The sequence below is a fragment of the Drosophila subobscura genome, chromosome U (genome assembly GCF_008121235.1).
Source record: "Drosophila subobscura isolate 14011-0131.10 chromosome U, UCBerk_Dsub_1.0, whole genome shotgun sequence".
Classification (NCBI taxonomy): Eukaryota; Metazoa; Arthropoda; class Insecta; order Diptera; family Drosophilidae; genus Drosophila; species Drosophila subobscura.
In genome coordinates, this window is record NC_048534.1 from 9,045,313 (window position 1) to 9,066,506 (window position 21,194).

General features: G+C 41.4%; 1 protein-coding gene across 3 annotated transcripts in view; it reads right to left on the reverse strand.

The window, feature by feature from the left end:
• LOC117900139 overlaps positions 1 to 20,998 on the reverse strand; it is a 43,452-nt gene extending 22,454 nt beyond the window's left edge. For 2 of the 3 annotated variants that reach the window (XM_034810368.1, XM_034810367.1), the window contains exons 1-2: positions 20,978 to 20,998; positions 12,480 to 12,566 (exon numbers count right to left, since the gene is read on the reverse strand). In XM_034810368.1, the coding sequence (XP_034666259.1) occupies positions 12,480 to 12,543 (64 nt within the window). In that variant the 5' untranslated portion in view covers positions 12,544 to 12,566; positions 20,978 to 20,998. Of the gene's footprint in view, positions 1 to 12,479; positions 12,567 to 19,761; positions 20,501 to 20,977 lie in introns of those variants that run through there. The other variant, XM_034810369.1, reaches the window with a different exon arrangement.
• Between the last annotated feature and the right edge of the window lie 196 nt (positions 20,999 to 21,194).

Below are 21,194 nucleotides of genomic sequence, written 5' to 3' on the forward strand. Positions count from 1 at the left end.
AAGCCCACTAAACTGATAACCGGCTCATATTGTTGCCTTTAGTACTTAGACCCCCAACTAGGTCCTCCTGCATGTGTGTAATATTCCTTAAGAAATATGCTTATCCCTCTGCTACATATGTACATACATACATTGTATATATGTATTACTCGCATATCCGCTTACATATATTTTTGCTCTTTCTGATGCGTATCTCTCTTTTTCCTCTTGAATTATTTCAATATTTTATTTTATACGAGTCGAGTATGTGGGTATCTCGTTTGATGTAAAATGCATTGGGATTCCTTTCACCGACTTACTCTATGGTTTCCCATAATCGTTGATGTGTCTAACAACAAAATGTTGCCTTCGGGCTGGGATCTCTTTCGCTTTCATTTTATTGGCCCACAGATAAATATTTCTTTGATTGAAATCAATTTTTCATGATTCTTTTTCGGTTGAGGGAAATTGTTTCCCATTTCTGCCAATATTTGTGTAATTGGTAGTTTTTACTGTGATTATTTGCAAATGGCTATTTATTTAGGTTTATTTGCATTTTGATATGGATTGTCAAACATATGCCAAACGAACAAATATTCAGTATTGTTTTCTGCATTTTTTAAAAGTAATTTTGTTGGTCAACAAACTGTAAATAGCGAATCCAAAACACTTAGGTTAAATTAAAATATTGTACAGCTTTTTCTTTGCATTTTATTTGGGCAAAGGGAAGGTATTTATTAAAGAGTGAACTCAAAGGTTAAAGCCGCTTTTGTCCATCGAAATCTTGTATTCTATAATCTACTTTCCCGCAAGTAAAAACTCTCAATAATAAATCATTCTAAATTCCAATTAAATATATGGACTAAGCTACTTAGATAACTAGGACTCTAGTTAACTTTAGTGTCCGCCTTGACCCGGACAATCGATGTCACATGCACATGTCCCCCTCTCACCGCGCACCAAATGCAGTTGCCCCAGAATGAACCCTTTAAAAGGGGTCAAAGTTGCCGGCAAATTAAAGTCAAATTACCTGCAGGGGAACATAAAACATATCCTTATACATACATATATACATACGAATACATATGTCTCTATATATGCCTCAAATATCAGACAATTTGACGTTGCTTGGCCTACCGCAACAACAATAAAAGTGGGCAGATTCCACCCTCTGGACAATTACCGTTGAGGCCATGGCAGTCGCCGCAGAACAATAGTTTCCTGTTTCCTGAGTGCTAAAGTTTTCATGTGTCTGAATGGCTGGCCAACAGCCATGGCACCTGGCACACGGCGCACACCTACCCAGCCGTATCCCCTCCAGTTGCTGATCCCACCCCTAACATGCATAGCTGATGCGGCAAATCGAGGCGTTCACGTATTATGGACGCTCGCATGCTCAAGTTATTAGGAGAAGTTCATGGCGGGGGGGACAGGTCTCGTCTCATACTGGAGCATTTCTAATGCAATTTTCACGTGGCCAGCGAGACGTAATTACTAAATACTTTCATCGCTTGCTCTATCCTGCCAAGGTCCCTTTTCTCCCCACTTTCCCGTCGCTCTCTTTCATTTCCGTATTACTTATTATAGCCTTGCAGAAGGTAGTATACGTTGCAGATCTGAAAGCGGATATAATTAGGCTCAAAAAATGTCTGTACCTTGATTGTATTTAAGTAATATATTTTTTTCACATGTAAGATGTAAAGGAAACCCAGTCATAATTTAAAGGGTATCACCAGCTTCGGCACCACAAAATCTGCTCTCCACTTCCTCTTCCCACTGTGTCCAGTATCCCGCTCTCTCTCCCTCTGCTGTTCCATGTTACTTATTTTCTTATCGTCTCGGATTTGGCCGCAAAATGTTTCGTGAGCTTTTGTTTGGAATTTGGCTAGCATGGATTTCTTTCTTTTTTCTCTTATTTTGTCTGGCTGTGGGTTTTTTTCTTCACATCCCAATCATTCCACACGGCTCTCTTGCCCCTTGCTTTCTTGCTTTTTTTTGGGTTTTTCTTCTTGCCTGCGGTCTATTTTGGTTGGCATTTCCCAAGTACAAGCGTGTGCCATGTTTATTTTTAATTAATTTTCCTTAAGCAGTCTAAGACGCTTGGGGCCATGGCACAGCCGAAAATCTGGCAGAACCACAACAGGAAAGAAGTCTTCGTTCATTTCGCCTTTTTCTTCTGTTAATTTTCGCAATTTTCTACTTAATTTCCTAACGGGTTCTGGTGGGTGTGGCTTTGTGGAACATTTTTTATTATTTGAGGTCAACCCCATAAATGTTAATGGCGGTAATTGTAAGTGGGAACAAAAGCGGAATTTTGCGGCATTGTCTTTGTCCATGGAGTTTGTGAAATCGGCGGCTTATCGGCATGCCACAGATAAAGGAAAGCGTCTGGAATGGTAAGTAATGGAAAGACAACTTTCAGGCAATCAGAATGCATTAGAGATGCATTTTTGGGGACTTGAGTTCTGTTTGCCATCCTTGTATACTGCTATAGATATTTCTGTAAATCGTTTTCTAGCAGTAGCTCGCACAATTAATCTTTGTATATTTAAATTGAAGTTCATCTGCCACTGACTCCCATCTTACTCCTCTCTGAGACAATGACTTCTGCACCCACAAAATCTTTTAGTTTCGCCCTAAACCAATTGAAACTTATTCGATCAAAAGTAATCACTCATTCCATTAGGTCATCGAAAAAGTTTATACCCAAGTGTCTGCCTAGGCAGACATTCTCTCAACATTCCGAAGGATTTCAACTCAACACCCAGCCAGCCTCTTTCTATGGCCGATGAAGATGCCGATTAGACCCAGTCCCAGTCTAGGCCCCAACTTCATGCTGTTAGCCAGTCAGAGCGTTCCGCTAATCGTGCAAATTTCAAGCACAATTGAAGCTGGTTCAAATAACACGGCCTCCACCTCCAGAACCAGAACTAGGACCAGATACGTACATCCATGGGCTGGCACGGAGCGAAAGAGAAGAGACCGGACACGGGCACGGCCACCATGCCATTCCTTGACATTTTTCACGCCCGAAAACTCGCCGGTGGAGTCCGACGAGAGTGGACAGGCAGAGAGACAGTCACCGGAGCTGGAGGTGACAGCAAGTCGGGTCAAATTAAGTTGAAATTAGCTACATTTAAAGTATAATGAGCGTATAAATGATTAATTTGGTTTTGGGAAATTGATAAAGGTAGCAAGCTGACTGCAAACCCAAAGCAAGCTGTCGCTTAATTAACTTCCCTTCATTGACTGTGGGAATTAAGCTAATTGGTCACTTGACGCTTGCCCAGCTGACGACACCTGAACGAATCCCCAAGATTATCGCTTTATTTTCATCTTCAACTCAGTGGCTTCTTGAGAGATTTCCATTGCACATAATCAATTACTGTCTGCCGACTCCCATAAGGCAGCCAAAGACTACTCCTAGACTGCAAAATGAAATAATCTTTTGTCGATTCCATTCCCCAAAGTATCGCCGTTCGAGCTGGCAGGAGCTCTATGGAGTAAGGCCTCTCAACGATTTGTCACAAAGCGATTTCAGCTTATTTTCACAACAATTCTATTTGTTCGTTTGATAAAAAAACAACAACAAAAACTTTGCCATTTTCCTAGTGCTCAAGTCAAAGCCTCGAGAAGGGTCCTCCAAGGACCGCAAAGTTTCAATTACTTCAGCTAATTTATTAATGTTGTTGAAATGTTATTTGGGGACTAGTATCTGTCTCCGTATCCGTATTCGCCTTGGCATACTTTGAAAGGAATTTGTGCAGGGAGGGGTGAGAGGAGCCGATGAGGGTAGGGCATTCTCTATGAAATCGCTCAAATGTGCTTCCTTTTCATTATATTCAAGAAATAGTTGACATTCCTGTGACAAAGAGTTTGAGCGGAGGGTCAGGTCTGTGAATTATGTTTTGAATTTTTTAATGCGAAAATGATTTAAAGCGAGTTTAAAGCTTAAACCTTATCAGAGCCTTCGATCAGAGTCCCGCACTTAGTGTCCAATCTGACTTTTAATTGAGTCTGTCAATCCTTAAGCCCTGCTTCGAAAATACCCTTTCGTCTACAGGAAATCAATTTAACTCAAATTAATGTGCCAGCACTCACATCACAGCGATTGCTTGGTTGGTGGCAAAAAGGGAAAAAGCCAAACGCTGCTGTATAATTTTTGGCGTAAATTCAATTTAGACTTTCAACAACGAACCGGAGGTGCGCATGTTAATTTTCCACTGGCCCCACCCGACTCTGTTTTATCATGAAATATTTGCATGTACTTGTATGAAAAATGCAGGCGAAAAATATGTGCAACAGTCATAAAAGATTGAGCAGGCAAATGAAAAACTTTTCAAGCTAATAAAAAGCGAAAACGAATCCCGGAAGGAAGTGCACAACGGGAGGGAGGGGCCTTTCGACTTTCGTAGTCAGACATTAGTCGGAAATGCGTCTTGTCAGCTCGACTATTGGCAGTCGGAATCGAGGCCCCAGCCCCAGTCCTAGCCCCAGAACCAGCTACGACTATGGGCATAAATAATAAATATGGCATGTAGTAAATGTAAATGCGCTGTGAAATTTCCATAAATTCAAAGGCCCAGCTGCGCTTCCCTTCATGACATTTAACACTTTGGCAAACAGAGGCAGCAGTCGGACGGGTTAGGTGTTAGTGCTCCAGTGAACCAGTAGAGGGCTCCGTGTCTCCGAGTGTCGCCTTACCCACAGCCATTCAAATGCACTTGAAATTCTCGAAGCAACAGCTGCGACCTTCTAATGAGATGGGGCGAGGGCCTAGCCTCTGACAATGCCTGCTAGTGATGGCAGCGTGACGTGCTGGGCATTGTCAATGATTTTTGGCAAAGTTGTTGGTTAGTTGGAAGCTGTTTTGTTCACCGAAATATGAGAACAAGATGATTAATGATGCTGTCAATGATGAATGCTTTTGGTATAACATCCGGCGTGCATTCGCCTTTCGTTCCAATTCCAATTTCAGTCTTCTATCACGCTGCCATCTCCAACCAATCGAACGGAACAACGCGGGCTGGCTGTTGGTTGAGAACTAAAAGCGCCAAAGCCAAATTAAATAAGATTTGTTTGGCTAACATTCAAAGAAGCCAGGCGTGGGCGTCGCTCCAGGTCGGGTCGAGTCAGGTCAGGTCGGGCAGCCCGCCCAGAATGTCTCTTGTGCTCTTTCTGCCGACTTTCGGCTTGGTCCTTCTGGTTTTAACTTTTGTTGATGGCACCGACCCAACGCCGCGCATTTTAATGAGCCCAACAGCCGGGTTGACTGGGGGCGTTACGTCGGATTGTTTGCCAACAAACATGCGTCAAGTTCAAGTTGGCGTGTTACGAGTAAGCCAAGAAACCAGTGAAAACAGCCGAAAAAAACACCAAAAGAATTGAAGGCGAGGAAGGAAGGGACAAAAGTTTTATCATGACGCCTTGGCCTTAATTTTGAGTCTCAGTCAGAGTCACAGTCACAGTCGCACTCTCAGTCTCAGCTTTCGGGGTTTCTGGTGTCGGCCACACTGTGTCGCCTTATCCACGGCGCTTGGAGCTGTTTGTTGCTTCCGTGCCACGTGGCAGGAATCTGGCTGGATGGGGGCAAGAAAAATGTGTTTAGAATGCGGAAAAGTTGAAAATTGAGTTTTGTGTGAAGTTTTATTCATTGATTTGTTGCTGTTCTTATGCTACAGAAACATATGGGTCAGTGTCTGTGCGTCTTGTGGTTTCTTGGTTGGGTCTGGATTAAGGGCCCGGGTGTCAGTCAGTGGCGTGCAATCAGAGGGAACAGTTGGTTGGGTACAAAAATATATATTTCGGCATCCAATGAGCTAAAGGTGTTCCTGAACAACTCTACAAGCTAATGTGATATTTTATCTTCAACTTTACACAATATTTATTTAATTACTAGCATTATTTCTTACGTTACTTTCTCCCATTTTACACAGCCCCTGCTTTGGTTCTGCCCTGCCCGTCCCTCTGTAAGTGTCAATCGCAATCGCCAAATGCCAAATGCCAGTTCACGTAAAAGTTCTCCTTGCGAGCCATTAGTGTGGCATTCGATACGTACGTGTTTATTGGCAACTTGGTTACACGTTCATTATTTGAGGTCACCATCCACGAACAGGAACCAGAACGAAATGTGCAATAATTTTAGCTGCAAACTTTGGAAGGAATGAAAACCGACAGCGAAACCGAGAGAGAACTCGACGATTCGACGCGTCGATGGTAGCTCGCCATTGTGTGCAAGGAATTTTTAATCAATAACTTTGAATGTTATTGCCATTACAAGAAGGGTAGTGGAGCGGAGTGGTGGCAGGGGTTGGGGTTCCGAGAAAGAGAAACCAGTCAAGTTTATTAATTTCCCTCTTCTGTGCAACAAAGCCCCAGCAATCTCCATGTGCTGCACCCTCTTCCTTTCACATTGTTTTATTGTCCCTGTTGGCAGGGTCTGTTCAGCTGTTGGGCTGCTTCCCGTTGCAGTGTCTCGTAAATTTTTTAACAGCAAAATATGCATGTTAAATGCTTTCATTAAGTTTTTATTGCTGCGGCGAGGTGCTGCGAAGGCGAAAGGCGCTGGGCGACAGGTGAGTCGGTCACGCTTTTGCAGTTTGTTGATTGGCCAGACTTGCAATTGTCAGCGATTCCATATGTGAGGCAGAAGTGATACTCGTACTGGTCCTGCACTTCCTTCCACTGACCCTTGATTGAACTGTTGCCTCGCAAGAATTTTTTGCCCTTGTCTTCGGGCCATTCTTCCCACGGTTCTTTGGCAGTTATGAATTGCAATGCATTTGTTAGTGGTAGTTAAAAAGAGAAATTCGGTGGCGATACGAGTAGTAGAGCACCCGGAATAAAATCCACATCAACTGGAGCAAAGGAAAATGCTCGAAACGAGCTCCGGTGAAAATGCTCGCTCATTGTTATGGCAGTCATAAAGGAAAAAGGAGTAATTATGTGAAATAAAAAGTGGAAATAAATTTTGGCAAACACTGCTGCGGCTACCCGGGTAAGCATGTGAATATTTTGTGAGCTCTCTTGAGAAGTTTTCTATTATTTGGAGCTGTGCAGTTCTATTTTAAATACCACGAAATAGCTCCATTGTTTGAGGCAACAATTTGAACTCACATCACACAAAAGTGTTAATTAAGTCAGGCGAGCAAAAGCGCATCAATTATTTAATATCCAAAGCACAATGAGGAAACGATTTAAATTTCGACACTTCATTTGAGCCACCGAAAGCAATGAATTTTAAATTGTTTTTATTCCGCCCCATAAATTATCCACGATACGAATATTTTCTCGAATTTTCTGAGTATTTTATCAGCTGAAAACTAATCACAATTTAATTTAACTCGTGACAATAACTTTTAGTTACGTTTTTAAGTGCTTTTAATTATCGTAATTATCAATTTGAAATTTTGTTTCTATTTATGTCCCACGCTAACATATAAAAATGGTTCACTAGATAAATTATCTGGGAAATATTTTCAGCTATTTTATTTTTCAGTTGAACAGAGTTAGAGAAATTTTATTAAAAGCTCCTTTGATGCATTCACGATCATTACTCATAGATGATTCGATAACCATAAATATGATAACAAATTCAAATTAATTTTGTCAACATAATTTATCGTCTCTTTTAATTTAAAAATTAATGTCACATTGGAAAAGTGTGCTTCATGGCCATCGGATTGACACACAAATAAAAACTACAGCTGAAGCAAATCAGGTGGTTGTGGCTGCATAACGAAGGTGAAAATTGTCGGTTCGGTGTCTCGGCTGGCGTGTGTGCAACGTTTTGCCATTATGCGCCTGCCATTTACCCACGTAAATATTAATAATCATTATTAACTATTTGCCAGCATGGCAAACGAGCAGCGTCGAGGAACAACAATAGATAATGGCACACGAGCTTATACTCGTACATGAATGTATGTACACAGAGAAAGAGAGAGTGGGAAATGTAAATCTGTCTAGCCCTAGAGGGCTGCGAGATAATTAGTGTGTTTTGCAAACAATAACGCGCCATGGGGGCTATAAAATGTTATAAATTATATAAAGTTGCCCCTTGCACTTCCATGTGATAAAAGCATGCGGAGAAAGTGAGAAATTCTATGCATTGTTTCGGGCAGTGTACAAATGTATATTCCTCACTTTCCCTCTTCGCTTTTGGGACTACTTTCATCTTGTTTTGATATTTTGATACCATAAAGAAGTAACATGTCTAGTAGTTTTATTTAAAGATCTTTTGGGATACCCACAGCCCTATACTCTTGTCTCCTGCCCCTTTCCGTAATTTGTGCGCTGCTGCATGCTGCATTTTGTCAAACTAACACATCATTTTCCGGTGCATACTTCGAGCGGACCACAGCCATAGCTGTAGCTATAGCTATAGCCATTGCCAGAGCCATTGCCAGATGGGAGCCAATATGGTCGCATCGGGCACGCACACAACGAAATTGTTTCCTGTTATTATGTAAATTCTTTCATGGCTGCGACCCTCCGCTTTCCGCACTCTCCGGCTGCAGGCATGGCATGGAAATAGTTTTCCTTTTGGAGAGCTTCGCATCCCCGAATTGACCTTACCAGAGCAATTAAGCCGCTTAACCCAGGGCTTGACCCTCTCCTCGCTGGAGCCATATTTTTGGTGCCCTGCTCCGCCTCTGGGGTGCATCCCCCATAAAAATTGTTAAGCTTCATCCCATCCGCTTGACAACGAAAACGAAGCGAAAATGAAAAATAAAATGGCCAAAAACTTTGGCCTGTTACAGCTGCAGTTTGTCAGTCGTGGCTAAAGCTTCAATTTGTTTCCCTTTCCGTTTTTTTCCACCCATTTCTCTCCCTCTTTCCTTTTTTTTGTTTGTTTGCTTTTAGCTGAATCGAGATTTTCATGCATTTTATGTAACGATCCAAATGCCCCCATGCCCTACCGCACAGGTCTCTGCATCCATTATGGCTGTTTGGGGGTTCGTTCCCATCCGTTCGGTTTGGTTCGATTTGGTTTGGTTTTACGTTTGGTGTTTGTTGTTTGGTGTTTGGCGTTCGGTTATGATTTTTAGTAAGCGAGTAAACGAGTCAAATTCCTGATCCCCAACACTCGTACAGCACTTTTTTATTCATATTTCTCTACACTTCTATCTCCACGCCACCCCAATCCAGTGCCAACCGAAGTTCCCCATTGATTTGCCTGTTAGTTTTAAGTATGCCAAGCGAAAGGCGAAGCCAAGTCAAGCATCGTTGAAAAGGGGACTGCGCCCTGGCGTGTCTCGAGTGCCAGAGTGGTTTGTGAGATCAAAAATTCTATGCTGCTGGATGCACTGTAATTGGTTCGATAATATATACAGCGATTGATTTTTACCCACCTCGAGGTACCCTCGAGGGGATTTAATTAAAGGCAGGGGCGGAGTGCAGGTGGAGTAGAGGAGCAGCCGGCAAAGGTAAACGTCACTTCAGGTGACAATTTGTGACCTGGTTGGTGGTGGTTTCTCTCCTTTTATGTTGGGTTCGTTGGCTTTTGGGCTTTGAGCAGCAAGAAATGGTTGATGGTGACGGGCAGTTTAAAGTGATGGACGATTATCTGGCGATGGAGATAGACACTTTCTTTGCCGGATTTTGTATTCCTGTGAGTGCCATGTCAATTAGCCCTTACACTTCACTCTGCCTATACTTGAGCAGTGGCATGGAATGCGAGAAATCAATAATTTCCCCTTGGCCTGACCTGGCTGCCCATTCAATTTAATTCACATTTACGACTCACACAAATTATAGCCTATTTATTATACATGATAGCCCCTAATTTCCCCCGACAAAACCTCAGGACTCGAACAAAGGCCCCAAATAAATGTCAATTTCCCCAAACAATTCGAGCAATCCATTCCATTCCGGGCATTAAGACATTAACAAAAGTTGCAAGCCAAATGAAAATGAAAATGGAAGTAATATTGTTACAAATTTGCAAGCAGCACATCAGGGCAGCCACGACTCCACCATGTGGTTATTAAAAGTAAATCAAGTGCACGACCGATTTACGAAGTCCAGACCCAGGACCCCGGGATCCAGACTAATTAGGCACTTGTGTGTGGGATTTGTCGCAATGTTCGACAGCCCCGACCCTCGCAGACCCTTCGAATGAAAACATTTTGCTGTTGTGTGATTGTTGTGCGTGCTGGAGATTTTTATCGGTGCTCCCGTAAGTCACCGGAGCAAGGTGTGAGTGGGAGGTTGAAGGTCCCCGGATCCTCGCACTCGTACAATGTCGTCTGCGCTTAGTGCACTGAGGGGTTCGCCTCGATAATGGCAGGTTAATAAACGTTTTTGTGCGACATTGAACGCATGGCGAGACATGCGAGTGGCAGACGAAATGGAAGGGGCAGCATTTTTTTGCATGGCTAATGCGCCCCATGCTGGAGCTGACCCAAGGGGCTCCTGGGACTACTGAACTTTGCAATGCAAAAAGTTCAGGAATAACAGAACGTATCACGGTTTCAATCGATATTTAAAGAGCAGCTGAAGCTTACAAAACTGTTGTTGCAAATGTTATCATCGGTATTCAGAGTAAAGTCTAGTGTAATCCATTTTTTAACACAACTTAAAGCTGCTTTTATTTTGTGTGGAATATATGTAATAAAAACTAAGCCCGGCAGTCACTTGTCACAGCATTCGGGTATAGTCTTGGCCCCACAAATACTCGTACTAGTAGATGTGTGCTGCTAGTGGAGAAAATAAATAAAGCCCAAAAAGGTAGGCAGCACAAAACAAATGCCTGGCACGTTAGCAACATTTATCAAGCGAACACACGCCCTCACACACACACAGACACACAGATGCCGTGCTGTTAACAAGAAGGTGAAGAGAGGGACTCTGAGCAAAAGAAGGACCAAGAAGGGCCCGTGAGACACGGCTGGGAATGGCTCTTTCGGAGTGACAAAGAGTCGAAAACTTCAGTCACGCGAAAGGATTGAATGTCGTTTGATGTATTCTCTGTCATTTAAGTTACAGTTGATAGAGTGAGCGATAGATGGATATCTATGTGGGAGGAAAAAATCAACTCTCTATCCTCCACTCTCCCAACTAGAAACCCTGCCGTCTGCTCTCACTTCCATCCCAATCCTCAAATCGGATGGAGGTACAGTCAACGCCTGCGTCTGTAGGGTAAATGCATTAAGTGACATATTTTCCCCTTTTATTGACATGTGTCCTGCCCGTCTGCCCGTCTCGCAGGCTCGGGACTCATTCGACGGGTGGGAGGAGATGCAGATAAAATTTAAATCTGCGCCGCACGCTCTGGGGTTAAAGGCAGGTGAGGCTGAATGGAGGTATAGGAGGTGGGAGAAGCCGCAGCAACTTGTGTGATTTATTGAATAAATCAGTTTGGGAGCGAGTCTGCCTTACCCCTACTGCTCTTCCCCACTTTTACCCACCTAACAGATGCTCAAATATTTATATCTACATCTGCCAGTGTGTGTGTGTGTGTCTGTGTGTATACGTGTGTGTGCGTGCGGTTTTTGAAATTTATGTTCTCGGTAAATATACTGAGACCTCCAATGGCGGCGAAAGCCGCAAAGACGAGGCAATAAAAATCTGAAGAGTGTGTAAAGCAAGGCGAGAGCAACATACATCTTCGCATCTACATATATAGTAGCAGAAGTAGAAGTATAAGACGCTGACAGAATGAGTTGTTGGCTCCAAGTTTTATGATTTGAATGTGGTCACACTCCAAATGAGATTAGAGAATTATGATGTGGCAAAACTCAAACACAATGGAACATATGCAGAGCCAAAGACGAAGGCTCACCCCTCGTTTGGTTTTTTCGTTGCAATATTTAAGATTAAACCGTTAAATATAACATTTTTTTGAAGCGAAAATATGTGTCAAAGTACAGATAGATATTTTATTGTTGAACTTTCAGCTTAAATCTTTTGACTTTTTCATAGATTATAAAAGATACACCTCCAACTTTATGGCTTTACCTGCCTTTCACTGCAAAAGTATCAATGAAACATTCACATTGCAGCATTTTGTTCGTAATTAATTACTGGAAATTATCAGGTAATTTACTGGAAAAAAAAAACTATATTAAAATTGATTTTTAGAGCTCATCGCTTTTGACGCACTGACCAAATCACATAAATTTTAATAGCACCGCTTTTCTATGACATCCGATTTAATTGCCGCTAATTAGCATTCAGTGAGTGAACAATTTTACACCACCTTCCGTGAAAGGAAATACAATTATCGTTAATACACATAAATATTGTTTTTTGTGCCACGCTCAATCATAATGGAATTTTAATGTTTACCCACAAATTTCACAAAATTGTTGTATGGGTTTGCTTATGTTATTAATTAATGCAGCGCACTGATTTTTTAATAACATATTTGACTTCCATTGAATTTGTAATTTCGAATAAAGGTATTTATTGATTTATTTTAAAACCTGTAAGGTTTTGCTGTAATTTATTTGTTTCATCTACATTTTGACCACCAGGAAATTGTACATTTCACTTACCTATTGTGATTGCTAGAAGGATTGTGGTCAAGGCCATTTGATAGACAGCTTGGTGAAACCGCATGGTGAAAAATTCACTTTTCTTTTCTGAAAATAAGAGGAAAAATATGTTCAATTAAGGAATAAATTGGAAAGAGGTTTTCTTTGTTTAGCCAAACAGTCGTGAATAATTTGTACTTTACAATCTTCCACATAACAAAGCAAAAATGTGGCCGAATAATATAAAGATTTTACAAATATTTAACTAAATATTTTGAATTGATTGATTTCTGTGAATTGAATATGAAAAGAACTAAGAAACATGAAATATTTGTTGTTTATTTATTGAAATTCCTTTAAATTAATTGAAAATTCCTGAGCGCAGAACGGAATGCATTTTGCCAGGTAGAGAACAATGAATTGAATTAACACATATTTTGTCATTTTGGATATACAATCAATGTAAGTACTGAGAGAGACTCTAAAAGAAGCGCTCCACGTTCTTTTATCCAGCCCTAAACATTACCAGAAATATGTAGTTAAGAAGCGGAAAGGTTCTTGTATTCTAAAATGTTTCGCAGAGTCGGGAATCATTGTGACTCACGCCAAAGTCACTTCCAGGCTGTTCCCTTCAGGAACACACTTTTCCGACCAACAATAAAACCAGAAGCAGCAACAATACAACCGTCCTACAAGCGGGTTGGGACAGGCAACAACATCAGTTCTTAATGCGTCAAACTTTTGCTGCAACACGTACCTCAAGTTGGACGGCGCCAGGCCCACTGCATTTAACGGGGCAACGTTTCCTTTGGGGCAGGTGCTCGAAAGTGGGTTTGTTGCCCCCACCAAACATTCCCATCCCAGCCTTTGGGGCAAAATATTGAAAGCAATTTTGTGATCAGAAAGAAAAGAACAAGGAGAAACTCTATAAAGTAATAACTATAAAGAAAACTGCAGCGATTTTCCTCGCCCCCACACACACACACATACCAGACACCAACACTTTGAGTGAAAAGTTTTCCATTACCCTGGGGTGGGCAAGAGGTGTGGGGGGCAGGGGCTGGCATGCCCGGCAAACACATTGTTGCCAAACTGCACATCAAATGTTCGGTTGCTCCTCGAGCACGAGTATAACATTTTTCCATAAATTCTTCTCCTTTTTTTGGGGCACATTTAAAGTTGAAAATCGGATTATAATAATCCCCTGGTCAGCCATAACGGTCAACAGGATATGGGAGAAGGATGGTGAGATGAAGAACTTTAACAAGTTGTAATCTTTTATGGCAGCAAATTGTATTTCTGCATCAAGGCGAGCTAAGAGCCAAGAGCCAAGACCGCTCTAGCACCAGCATCAGGACTATCTCGTACGAATATGCGGAATCTCATTGTGGTTCCTCACATGGCGCGCATGGAATGGCCTCCCGGACGAATGGATATTTGGTGTTTACTCCATTAACTTTTCAGAACCTTGGCTTAATTGCTTGGGCTTCATTAAGGTCAGAACAAAACTAGCCGAAAACAGGAAAAACCAAAAAGGGGAGAATTGGGTAAAAACTTTTAACTTTTTAATTTATGCATTGACAAACTTAAGCGACCAAATGGGACTAGGACTGGAACTGGTACAGGTAAGGAGACTGGTACTGGTAGAAAGAGAAGGATAGCAGGGCGGCGGGACAAACAAAGGAGCCAAGGAGTCTGTTCCCAATGCGATAAGCCACAAAAACTGCACTCTCAGACACTTCTGCGGCAGCAGAGAAAGTTCAGTGGGGCAGACTCCTCTCTCTTGTAAAAGGAGGGTAGCCGGCAAAATAAAAATAAACAAACAAAATAGAAAACGTTGACTCGCCATCCCTACTAGTACTTTTTTAATTGCATCTTCAGCAAGCTACTGAGAGAAAGGAACTGATTCTCAAATCGTTCCTTTGACCCGACTTGCCCGCCACAAAAAAGGGAAGCCTGCAGAAATCTTCAACTGGCTCAGAGCTCGTTTGGGTTAGAGCTTAAGGATTGGACTGACTTGTAAACAGGCTTATGCTCGCTTTGAGCAAAGTGAAGGGCTGTTAAAATGATGGACTTGACTCAAGTATTATTCTTAAATTGCTGCCAAGTAGGAGTTTATTTTTTTAGGATATGGAAACGCATTTGAGAACATCAATAACAGCAATTAAAAATGTATCAATTTCATCTTTAAGCGCATTAACTGCAATGCGATTAAATTGTGAAAAACTATAAGCCTCGTCCCTCAGCAAAAATTATGCAAATCAAACAGGGTTTCTTGGGTTCATTCAAGTGGCACTTAACTCGAACACAAAAGTCTGTCAAACGTCACAGAGCTTAATCGAAAGCATTTAGTAAAAAGTTTGTGATCCATCAACAATCTTCCAATCAAATTAGTCGGACTCCCATCGCCGAAGACGATTAGCAAACATTCCGTTCCAATAAATATGTCCGGTCATTTGTCTCAACTGGCTTGACATCTGCTGCTGTTGATATTTTGGCATTTCACAGATTGTTCAATTACAAAATATCTACAAAGCAGCAACAGAACAAAGGGATGACCGACCAGATTGTTGCCTACCAAGATAGATTGCTCGGCATTGAGAGCTAAATCAAAATAGGGTCTGCAAGAGGAGGAGAACTATTAAACCGCTTTTAGCACTGAGAGCAAACAACGTGCACTCCACATGCACAGGCACAAATACTCGTAGGCAGGGAAATGGGAGGGTTGGGCCAAACTTGCGAAAATTGGTAAACAATTTATGTGGTCAAATAAAATAGCACAGAAGTGAAGCTGGCTAGCGCAGGAGTAGCAGCAGCAGCGGCAGCCGAAGAGCCAGACGCCACAACAGGAACGGAAACAAATTTATGGCTGCTCAAACCAATACCAGAATACTGGCAAAAACTTCAGCCAGCTGAAAAAATAAAAAAATAAAAGCTCCGTTTATGCAATCCGAGCAGCGTCGTAGTCAGAGAGGGGATCCACACTCAGATACCGAATGGAAATCAAAAACTTTAAAAGTGAGGCAGGGCTATTTGTTGTTTAATTGGGAAGTGTGTTGAGAAGTTTGGGAAATTTATCTCTAGGTAAACAGCGGCATTAAAAATATATAAAGAGGATTAAAATGCACCATTTCAAATGGTAGATACTTGAAATGCAGGCAAGTTTTTTCTATCCCAGATATCCCCTCCATAAGTTTAATTCCTACGCCCTTTGCCACATACAATAGTTGAATAGATGCAGATACCACACACTCAGGAGGAGAAGGATATAAATTACATGCTTAGCTACTCATAGTTCTCAGGCCCCAGCCCCTCGATGCCCCCACTCGAACTCAAAAGTTTTCCCATTTTTTCCCTCGCATGGGATTGTTGTTGTAGAGATTATGAAATAAATTTCCACATGCCACAAAATTTCTGCATCCACAGACCGAGCAACAAATATTCTATGTACACATATACGAGCTCGTTTGTACATATATCTATGTAGGACCTCTCCGCCTGCACTTTTCGCTGAATGTTGCACTTGAGATGTGCTCCGGCGACTGAAAGTAGGCAACGGGACCTAAAATTACACACAAACGCTCGTCCTGCCACACACATATCCATGGGAGAGAGCCGATGGCCATTGCAGTAACAACAACAGAAGATTTGCATATGAAAATATTTTTCAATCGCCCCACAGGTTTTTCCTGCGCATGTGGTTATGTGTATTTGTTAAGGCGAAGTTTCCCTCGATATGAGTTTTTGTTGTGCCAGCAACTGAAGGGATGCGAAAGAGAAAAGTTGTACCTTCAGACTGGAGAAAATTTGTAAAGTTTTTTCCGCTTTCAATACATATATTATCAGAGATAAGAGTTCGAACTAGAAGTGGAGTGTTAGCTGCGGATGTGGAAATATGTACTCGAATTTGCGTGGGCTAAGATTTCTTCCTGAGATGACAAGTTGCCGCAAAAAATGAAGAAAAATTTGAAAAATTTATTTTCATGTGATTTTCTAGATTGCTTGTTAATCGAATAATGCCAAATTATGTATATTATGATTCAGATTTCGATTTAATTGAAATTTTAGAAGACTTTCCTGAAGCTCAGTTAATATATTAGTTGATTATTATATTACTAAACCAGTACGGTTGGAATAAGGATAAATATTATACATACGTACTACAAGTGCTAATCCCTACTTACACAAATTAATTAATAAATTTAGAACTTAGAAGTAAATTGTGTATTTTTTAAATAAGGGTTCTTTTCATATTCATCCATAGCTGGATTTTTAAAATGTTTTCTCAAATGGACAAGGCACAGGCCATGTAGATCAAAAATAAATTCAAAACAAATAGCTATCAGACCAATGTGCCTGACAAGGGCTTGAAGCAATGCTTAAGGCGTGATCGCAAAAGCGAAGCGGAGAGAGGAGAGAAGAACAGTTGCAGCTTCAGCTAATCGGAGAGAGATCACTGCTGCACCGATAGTTTGCGAGTGAGAGAGGAAGAACAGTTATTCATGTGGGTGGAGAGAGGAAAGAAGAGCACTTGTAGCTACAGCTAATCGGAGAGAGATCGCTGCTGCACCGAAAGTGTGTGAGTGAGAGAGGAAGAACAGTTATTCATGTTAGGCGATAGCGAGAGAGTAAACAAACGCAGCAAACGCTACGACAAGAGAGCGGATAAATGTGAGGACGTACATATGTATGTATTTACTATGTACATATGTAAAAGCAACAACGCAAACACATGACTAACCGATGCACAGATCAATTTATTGAACACAATTAACAGGCATGCGGATTAGGATGGGTTCAAATATTTGGTAGAGTTTTGTTGAAGTAAGCTTTAAAATGAAAGGAAAAATACATATGTAGCTATTTCTTGGAACTTTAAACGAATGTACTTTTGGAATAAGAATGCATATTATCTGAATTCCAGAAGCTCATCCCTAATGGTCTTTATGCTAACTAAATTAATTATAACCTGTCCTAAAGTCAAAATCCACAACGTATTAAATTGATCACATTCCGCTCAATAATTATTTATAAATCATCATTGAGTACCAATTAGATACCACATGAGGTCAAAGTAAATTGCCTGCGAATGCCAATGGAATGACGAATAGACAAAACGACGAATCATTTATTTTAATACGTATCTAATTTTCATGTGATTTATGGTTTTAATAAAGTCTCCCATAAATAGCACTTCAAATTGAAACCGAATCCCACTGCAATATACACACACACATTCTTGAATATTTAAACAAACACACAAGGTATTTCCATAATTAAGTTAATAAATGGCATAAGTCAGGTACTGGAATAAAGCATGCCTTGAATTTGAATGAATAAAACAATGCATTAAATTCATCCCACACATCCTTTCTTCTCCCATTCTGTTTGAAATATGTTAATCCCCTTTGAACTAAACTCAAATTAATTATGATACCAAATGGTTCAGGAAAACCAAACAAAAGAAGGAGTTTCGAATAATTTCCAAAACATCTGTATGTATATACGTATACCACAACGACGCGACGAAAACTAATTAACGCCCACTCCACAACACCTGGCTCAGCTTCTTGTTAGCATTTTCACGGGAATTTTCCTTAAACCCTATACACAAAAAATAAAATCACTCTTTTTCATAAACCACATCAGACCTAACCCGAAAAAAGGGGGAGAAATAAAAGACCAGGAGCTACAAGAGAAATGCCTTGCCTGGAGAAGAATGCGACGCCGTTGCAGGTGGCAGTAAAAAATTGTTAAAATTTCCTCAGGTCTCTCGGTCTTGGGGTAAAGAGACCTGGATGGCTGGTTCTGGCGCTGGTCCTGGGGCCGCGGGGTCATCCGCAACCGAGATCGGGGCACAGCTCATTAAACGCTGTCACAGGCTACCTCCTTTTGGCTGCTTGGTTTTTAAGCCTGTTGCCGTTGTTGTTTTAAGGATAATCCGCAAACGCTGCCGACGACTTAATGCGCCCCTTGGCTGTGCTAAATAGCTTTCATTATTTTACTTTATTCTCACATAAAGCGCACGGAAAACTTTTTTCGAAACCATTTTTACGGCTCCCAGAAAGTGCAACTGAACAGAAACAGAGGCAAACAGAAGAAAAACAGAAGAAAACAGAAAACCCCTAAAGATAAGGAGAAAGAGAGAAATAAATGTTCCTTCTCCACTGGTTAAGAAATTCTTTCTTTTTTTATTTGGAAAGTCTTTCTGGGGCAGCTTTCTGTGTGGACAGTTTGCTTTAAGGCTACGCCATTTCCCACTCGGCAGTAATAAATCATTTCACATATCAATCAGTCAATCAAATAAATGTTTTTACTACCCCCAATGCCGATGCCCTCCTCCAGCCAGTATTGATTGTCCCACTAAATACAATTTTGCCTAGTCAGGAAAATATGGGGAAGCAGGCAAGAGGAAGCGAGGAAAACTCTGCTAGGCATTTGACATATTCCATCAACAAAAAAAAGGAGGAAAGTCGAAGAAGCAGTCGAAGAAGCAGAACCAGCCCAAGACATTGTTGCATACTCGTGCTCGTAGTTTCCCAACAACTATGCCAAATGTGCCCAATGAGTGGAGGCGGAGATATGGTAAAGGCAGAGAGTGAGTGAGGGGCACGTTGTGATGCAATTGACAAGTTTTGTTTGCTTTTCGGATAACTTCGGGCACGCCCCTCTGTCTGTCTATCTTTTGCTCTGTCTGATTTGGATGTGAAAGGTTACCCTGAAATTGGCTGGGGAATTTGATGGAAATTATACATTCCGCATGGATATACATATACACATATTATTATATATTTTATTATGGGGAACTCAAAAGCATATCAAGTGGAAAATAAATATATATTATATATATTTTACAGTCTTGGGGTTATGTTAAATGCATTATGGTACATCCTATGTTTTTTTGGTTGCAGAATATTCAGATTAAATATAAAATAAATAAGTTATTTTTAATGAGTTTGTGACTTTTTTAACAATTTCTAAATGGACCGACGCTGTCTCATACAAAATTTAATGATTCTTTCTTATAGTGTAAAAATGCAAGGAGCTTTAGCGAATAAGATGCAAAGTATGCAAAGTCGTATCTGGAGGTAACTAAAATTATATATTCCAACGATATATGTATGACCAGTTTTAAAAAGCAAAACTCCCATCAAAAGATTTTGTATATTCGCAAGTATCCTGTCAGTCATTTTGGACGATTTGTTTAAGCCGTTAAATTACAAATAGTAAATGATAATTTCAACTAACGAAATTCTCAGAGCTCCATCTTATGTATACAAATATTAATGTTACTTATTCCTACCTTCAGGTCATATATTTCTTAATATCAGCTTTCGATTGTGTTATTAATTGTTGATCAATAAATTGCCGTTGATAAAACGTCACTGATTTTTCATATGTTTCTTTTTGTTTATTTTTAGTTATTTCGAATTTTCCTTTCTCAGCACAATTTAAAAAACAATTTTGCTTTATGCAATTTTTGATTTATCCTCAAATCCTTTAAGAGGCAGCGTGACGGCAGCCAACGAGCGGGTATCCTGTTTTGTGTGGCCTGGGGCCTCGGGGATTTCTTTTGCTCTTTTCACTCTCTCTCTCTCTGTTCTCCTCCTTGGCTTCGCTTGTTTCTTATCTCATTTCGCGTATCACGGAACTCGTTAAAATCACCTTAGAACACGTGACTGCACACACACTCGCACACACACACACTGGCATGGACACAGGAAGCAACAGCGTCGCACACAGATACAGGGTCCAGCTATGGTCGATCCCCGGCCGGATCCTGATTTTCGGGTCTTTGTGAATGCAATTTCAGAGGCACAAAAGCTGCACCGCCACTGAAGCCGTCGAATTGTCGCAAATTTATGCTGTCTGCGGTCTATCTGTTGTCCGCAGTGTGGACTCGGACTCGGAATCGAAATCGGATTCTGTTTCTGTTTCTGGTTTTTATTATTTTTACTCCGTGCCACTCCGACGCACGATGGGAAAAGCACGCTCGTAATGGGTGAGGAACAGAAGATCTACGCACGTCCTCACGCGAAGACAACGCAATGTAAACTGCAGCAGCAGACGGCGAGCCCGAGTCGCCTCGCGTACCGTCGAGTGCTGGGCACAGATTTCCCACGAGTCCGAGCCCCCCATGTCCTGCGATATCCTGCGAATGGGGAAGCAGAGCACATGAGAGCCGAAGCAGAACGAAGCCAAGACGAAGCGCGACGAGAGAGCGACCACCACTGGGGGAGTAAGTAAATAGAGAAACACGGAGACAGCAAGGAGCAATGAGAGAGCAAAGTGTGTCAGTTGCATGAAGGGAGAGTGGAGTGCCAAATGTGGTGGAAACGCCACAAGCATCGAAATGTTTATAGCAACTGATAGCTCTGTTTCCCCTTTCGATGGTTGGGGTATGTGAAGTTGAGTCAGTTACTGTGCGAACTTGCTCCGGATATCTTAAGAAAATGTGGACATAAATTTGCCGTAAGCGTTTTCATACAGCTGTTTAAGGCGATCAGCCGCTTACTTACCTTCAATGAGAGTCTTACTGAGCTTTCTGCTGCGTTGTTCGTTCATTATGCTTGAGTATGGCGCTGCCATCGTCGCTCAGCAACCGCTCAACTGCAGTGCGTCGCATTCTATTTCGCTCTTAAGCTGCCGGAACTACAAAATCAATCGCCAGACAGGTTGGCCGGGGTGGAACAGGTAGCGGGGTCACCGCAGTACTGCCGCAGGTCATAGTCAATC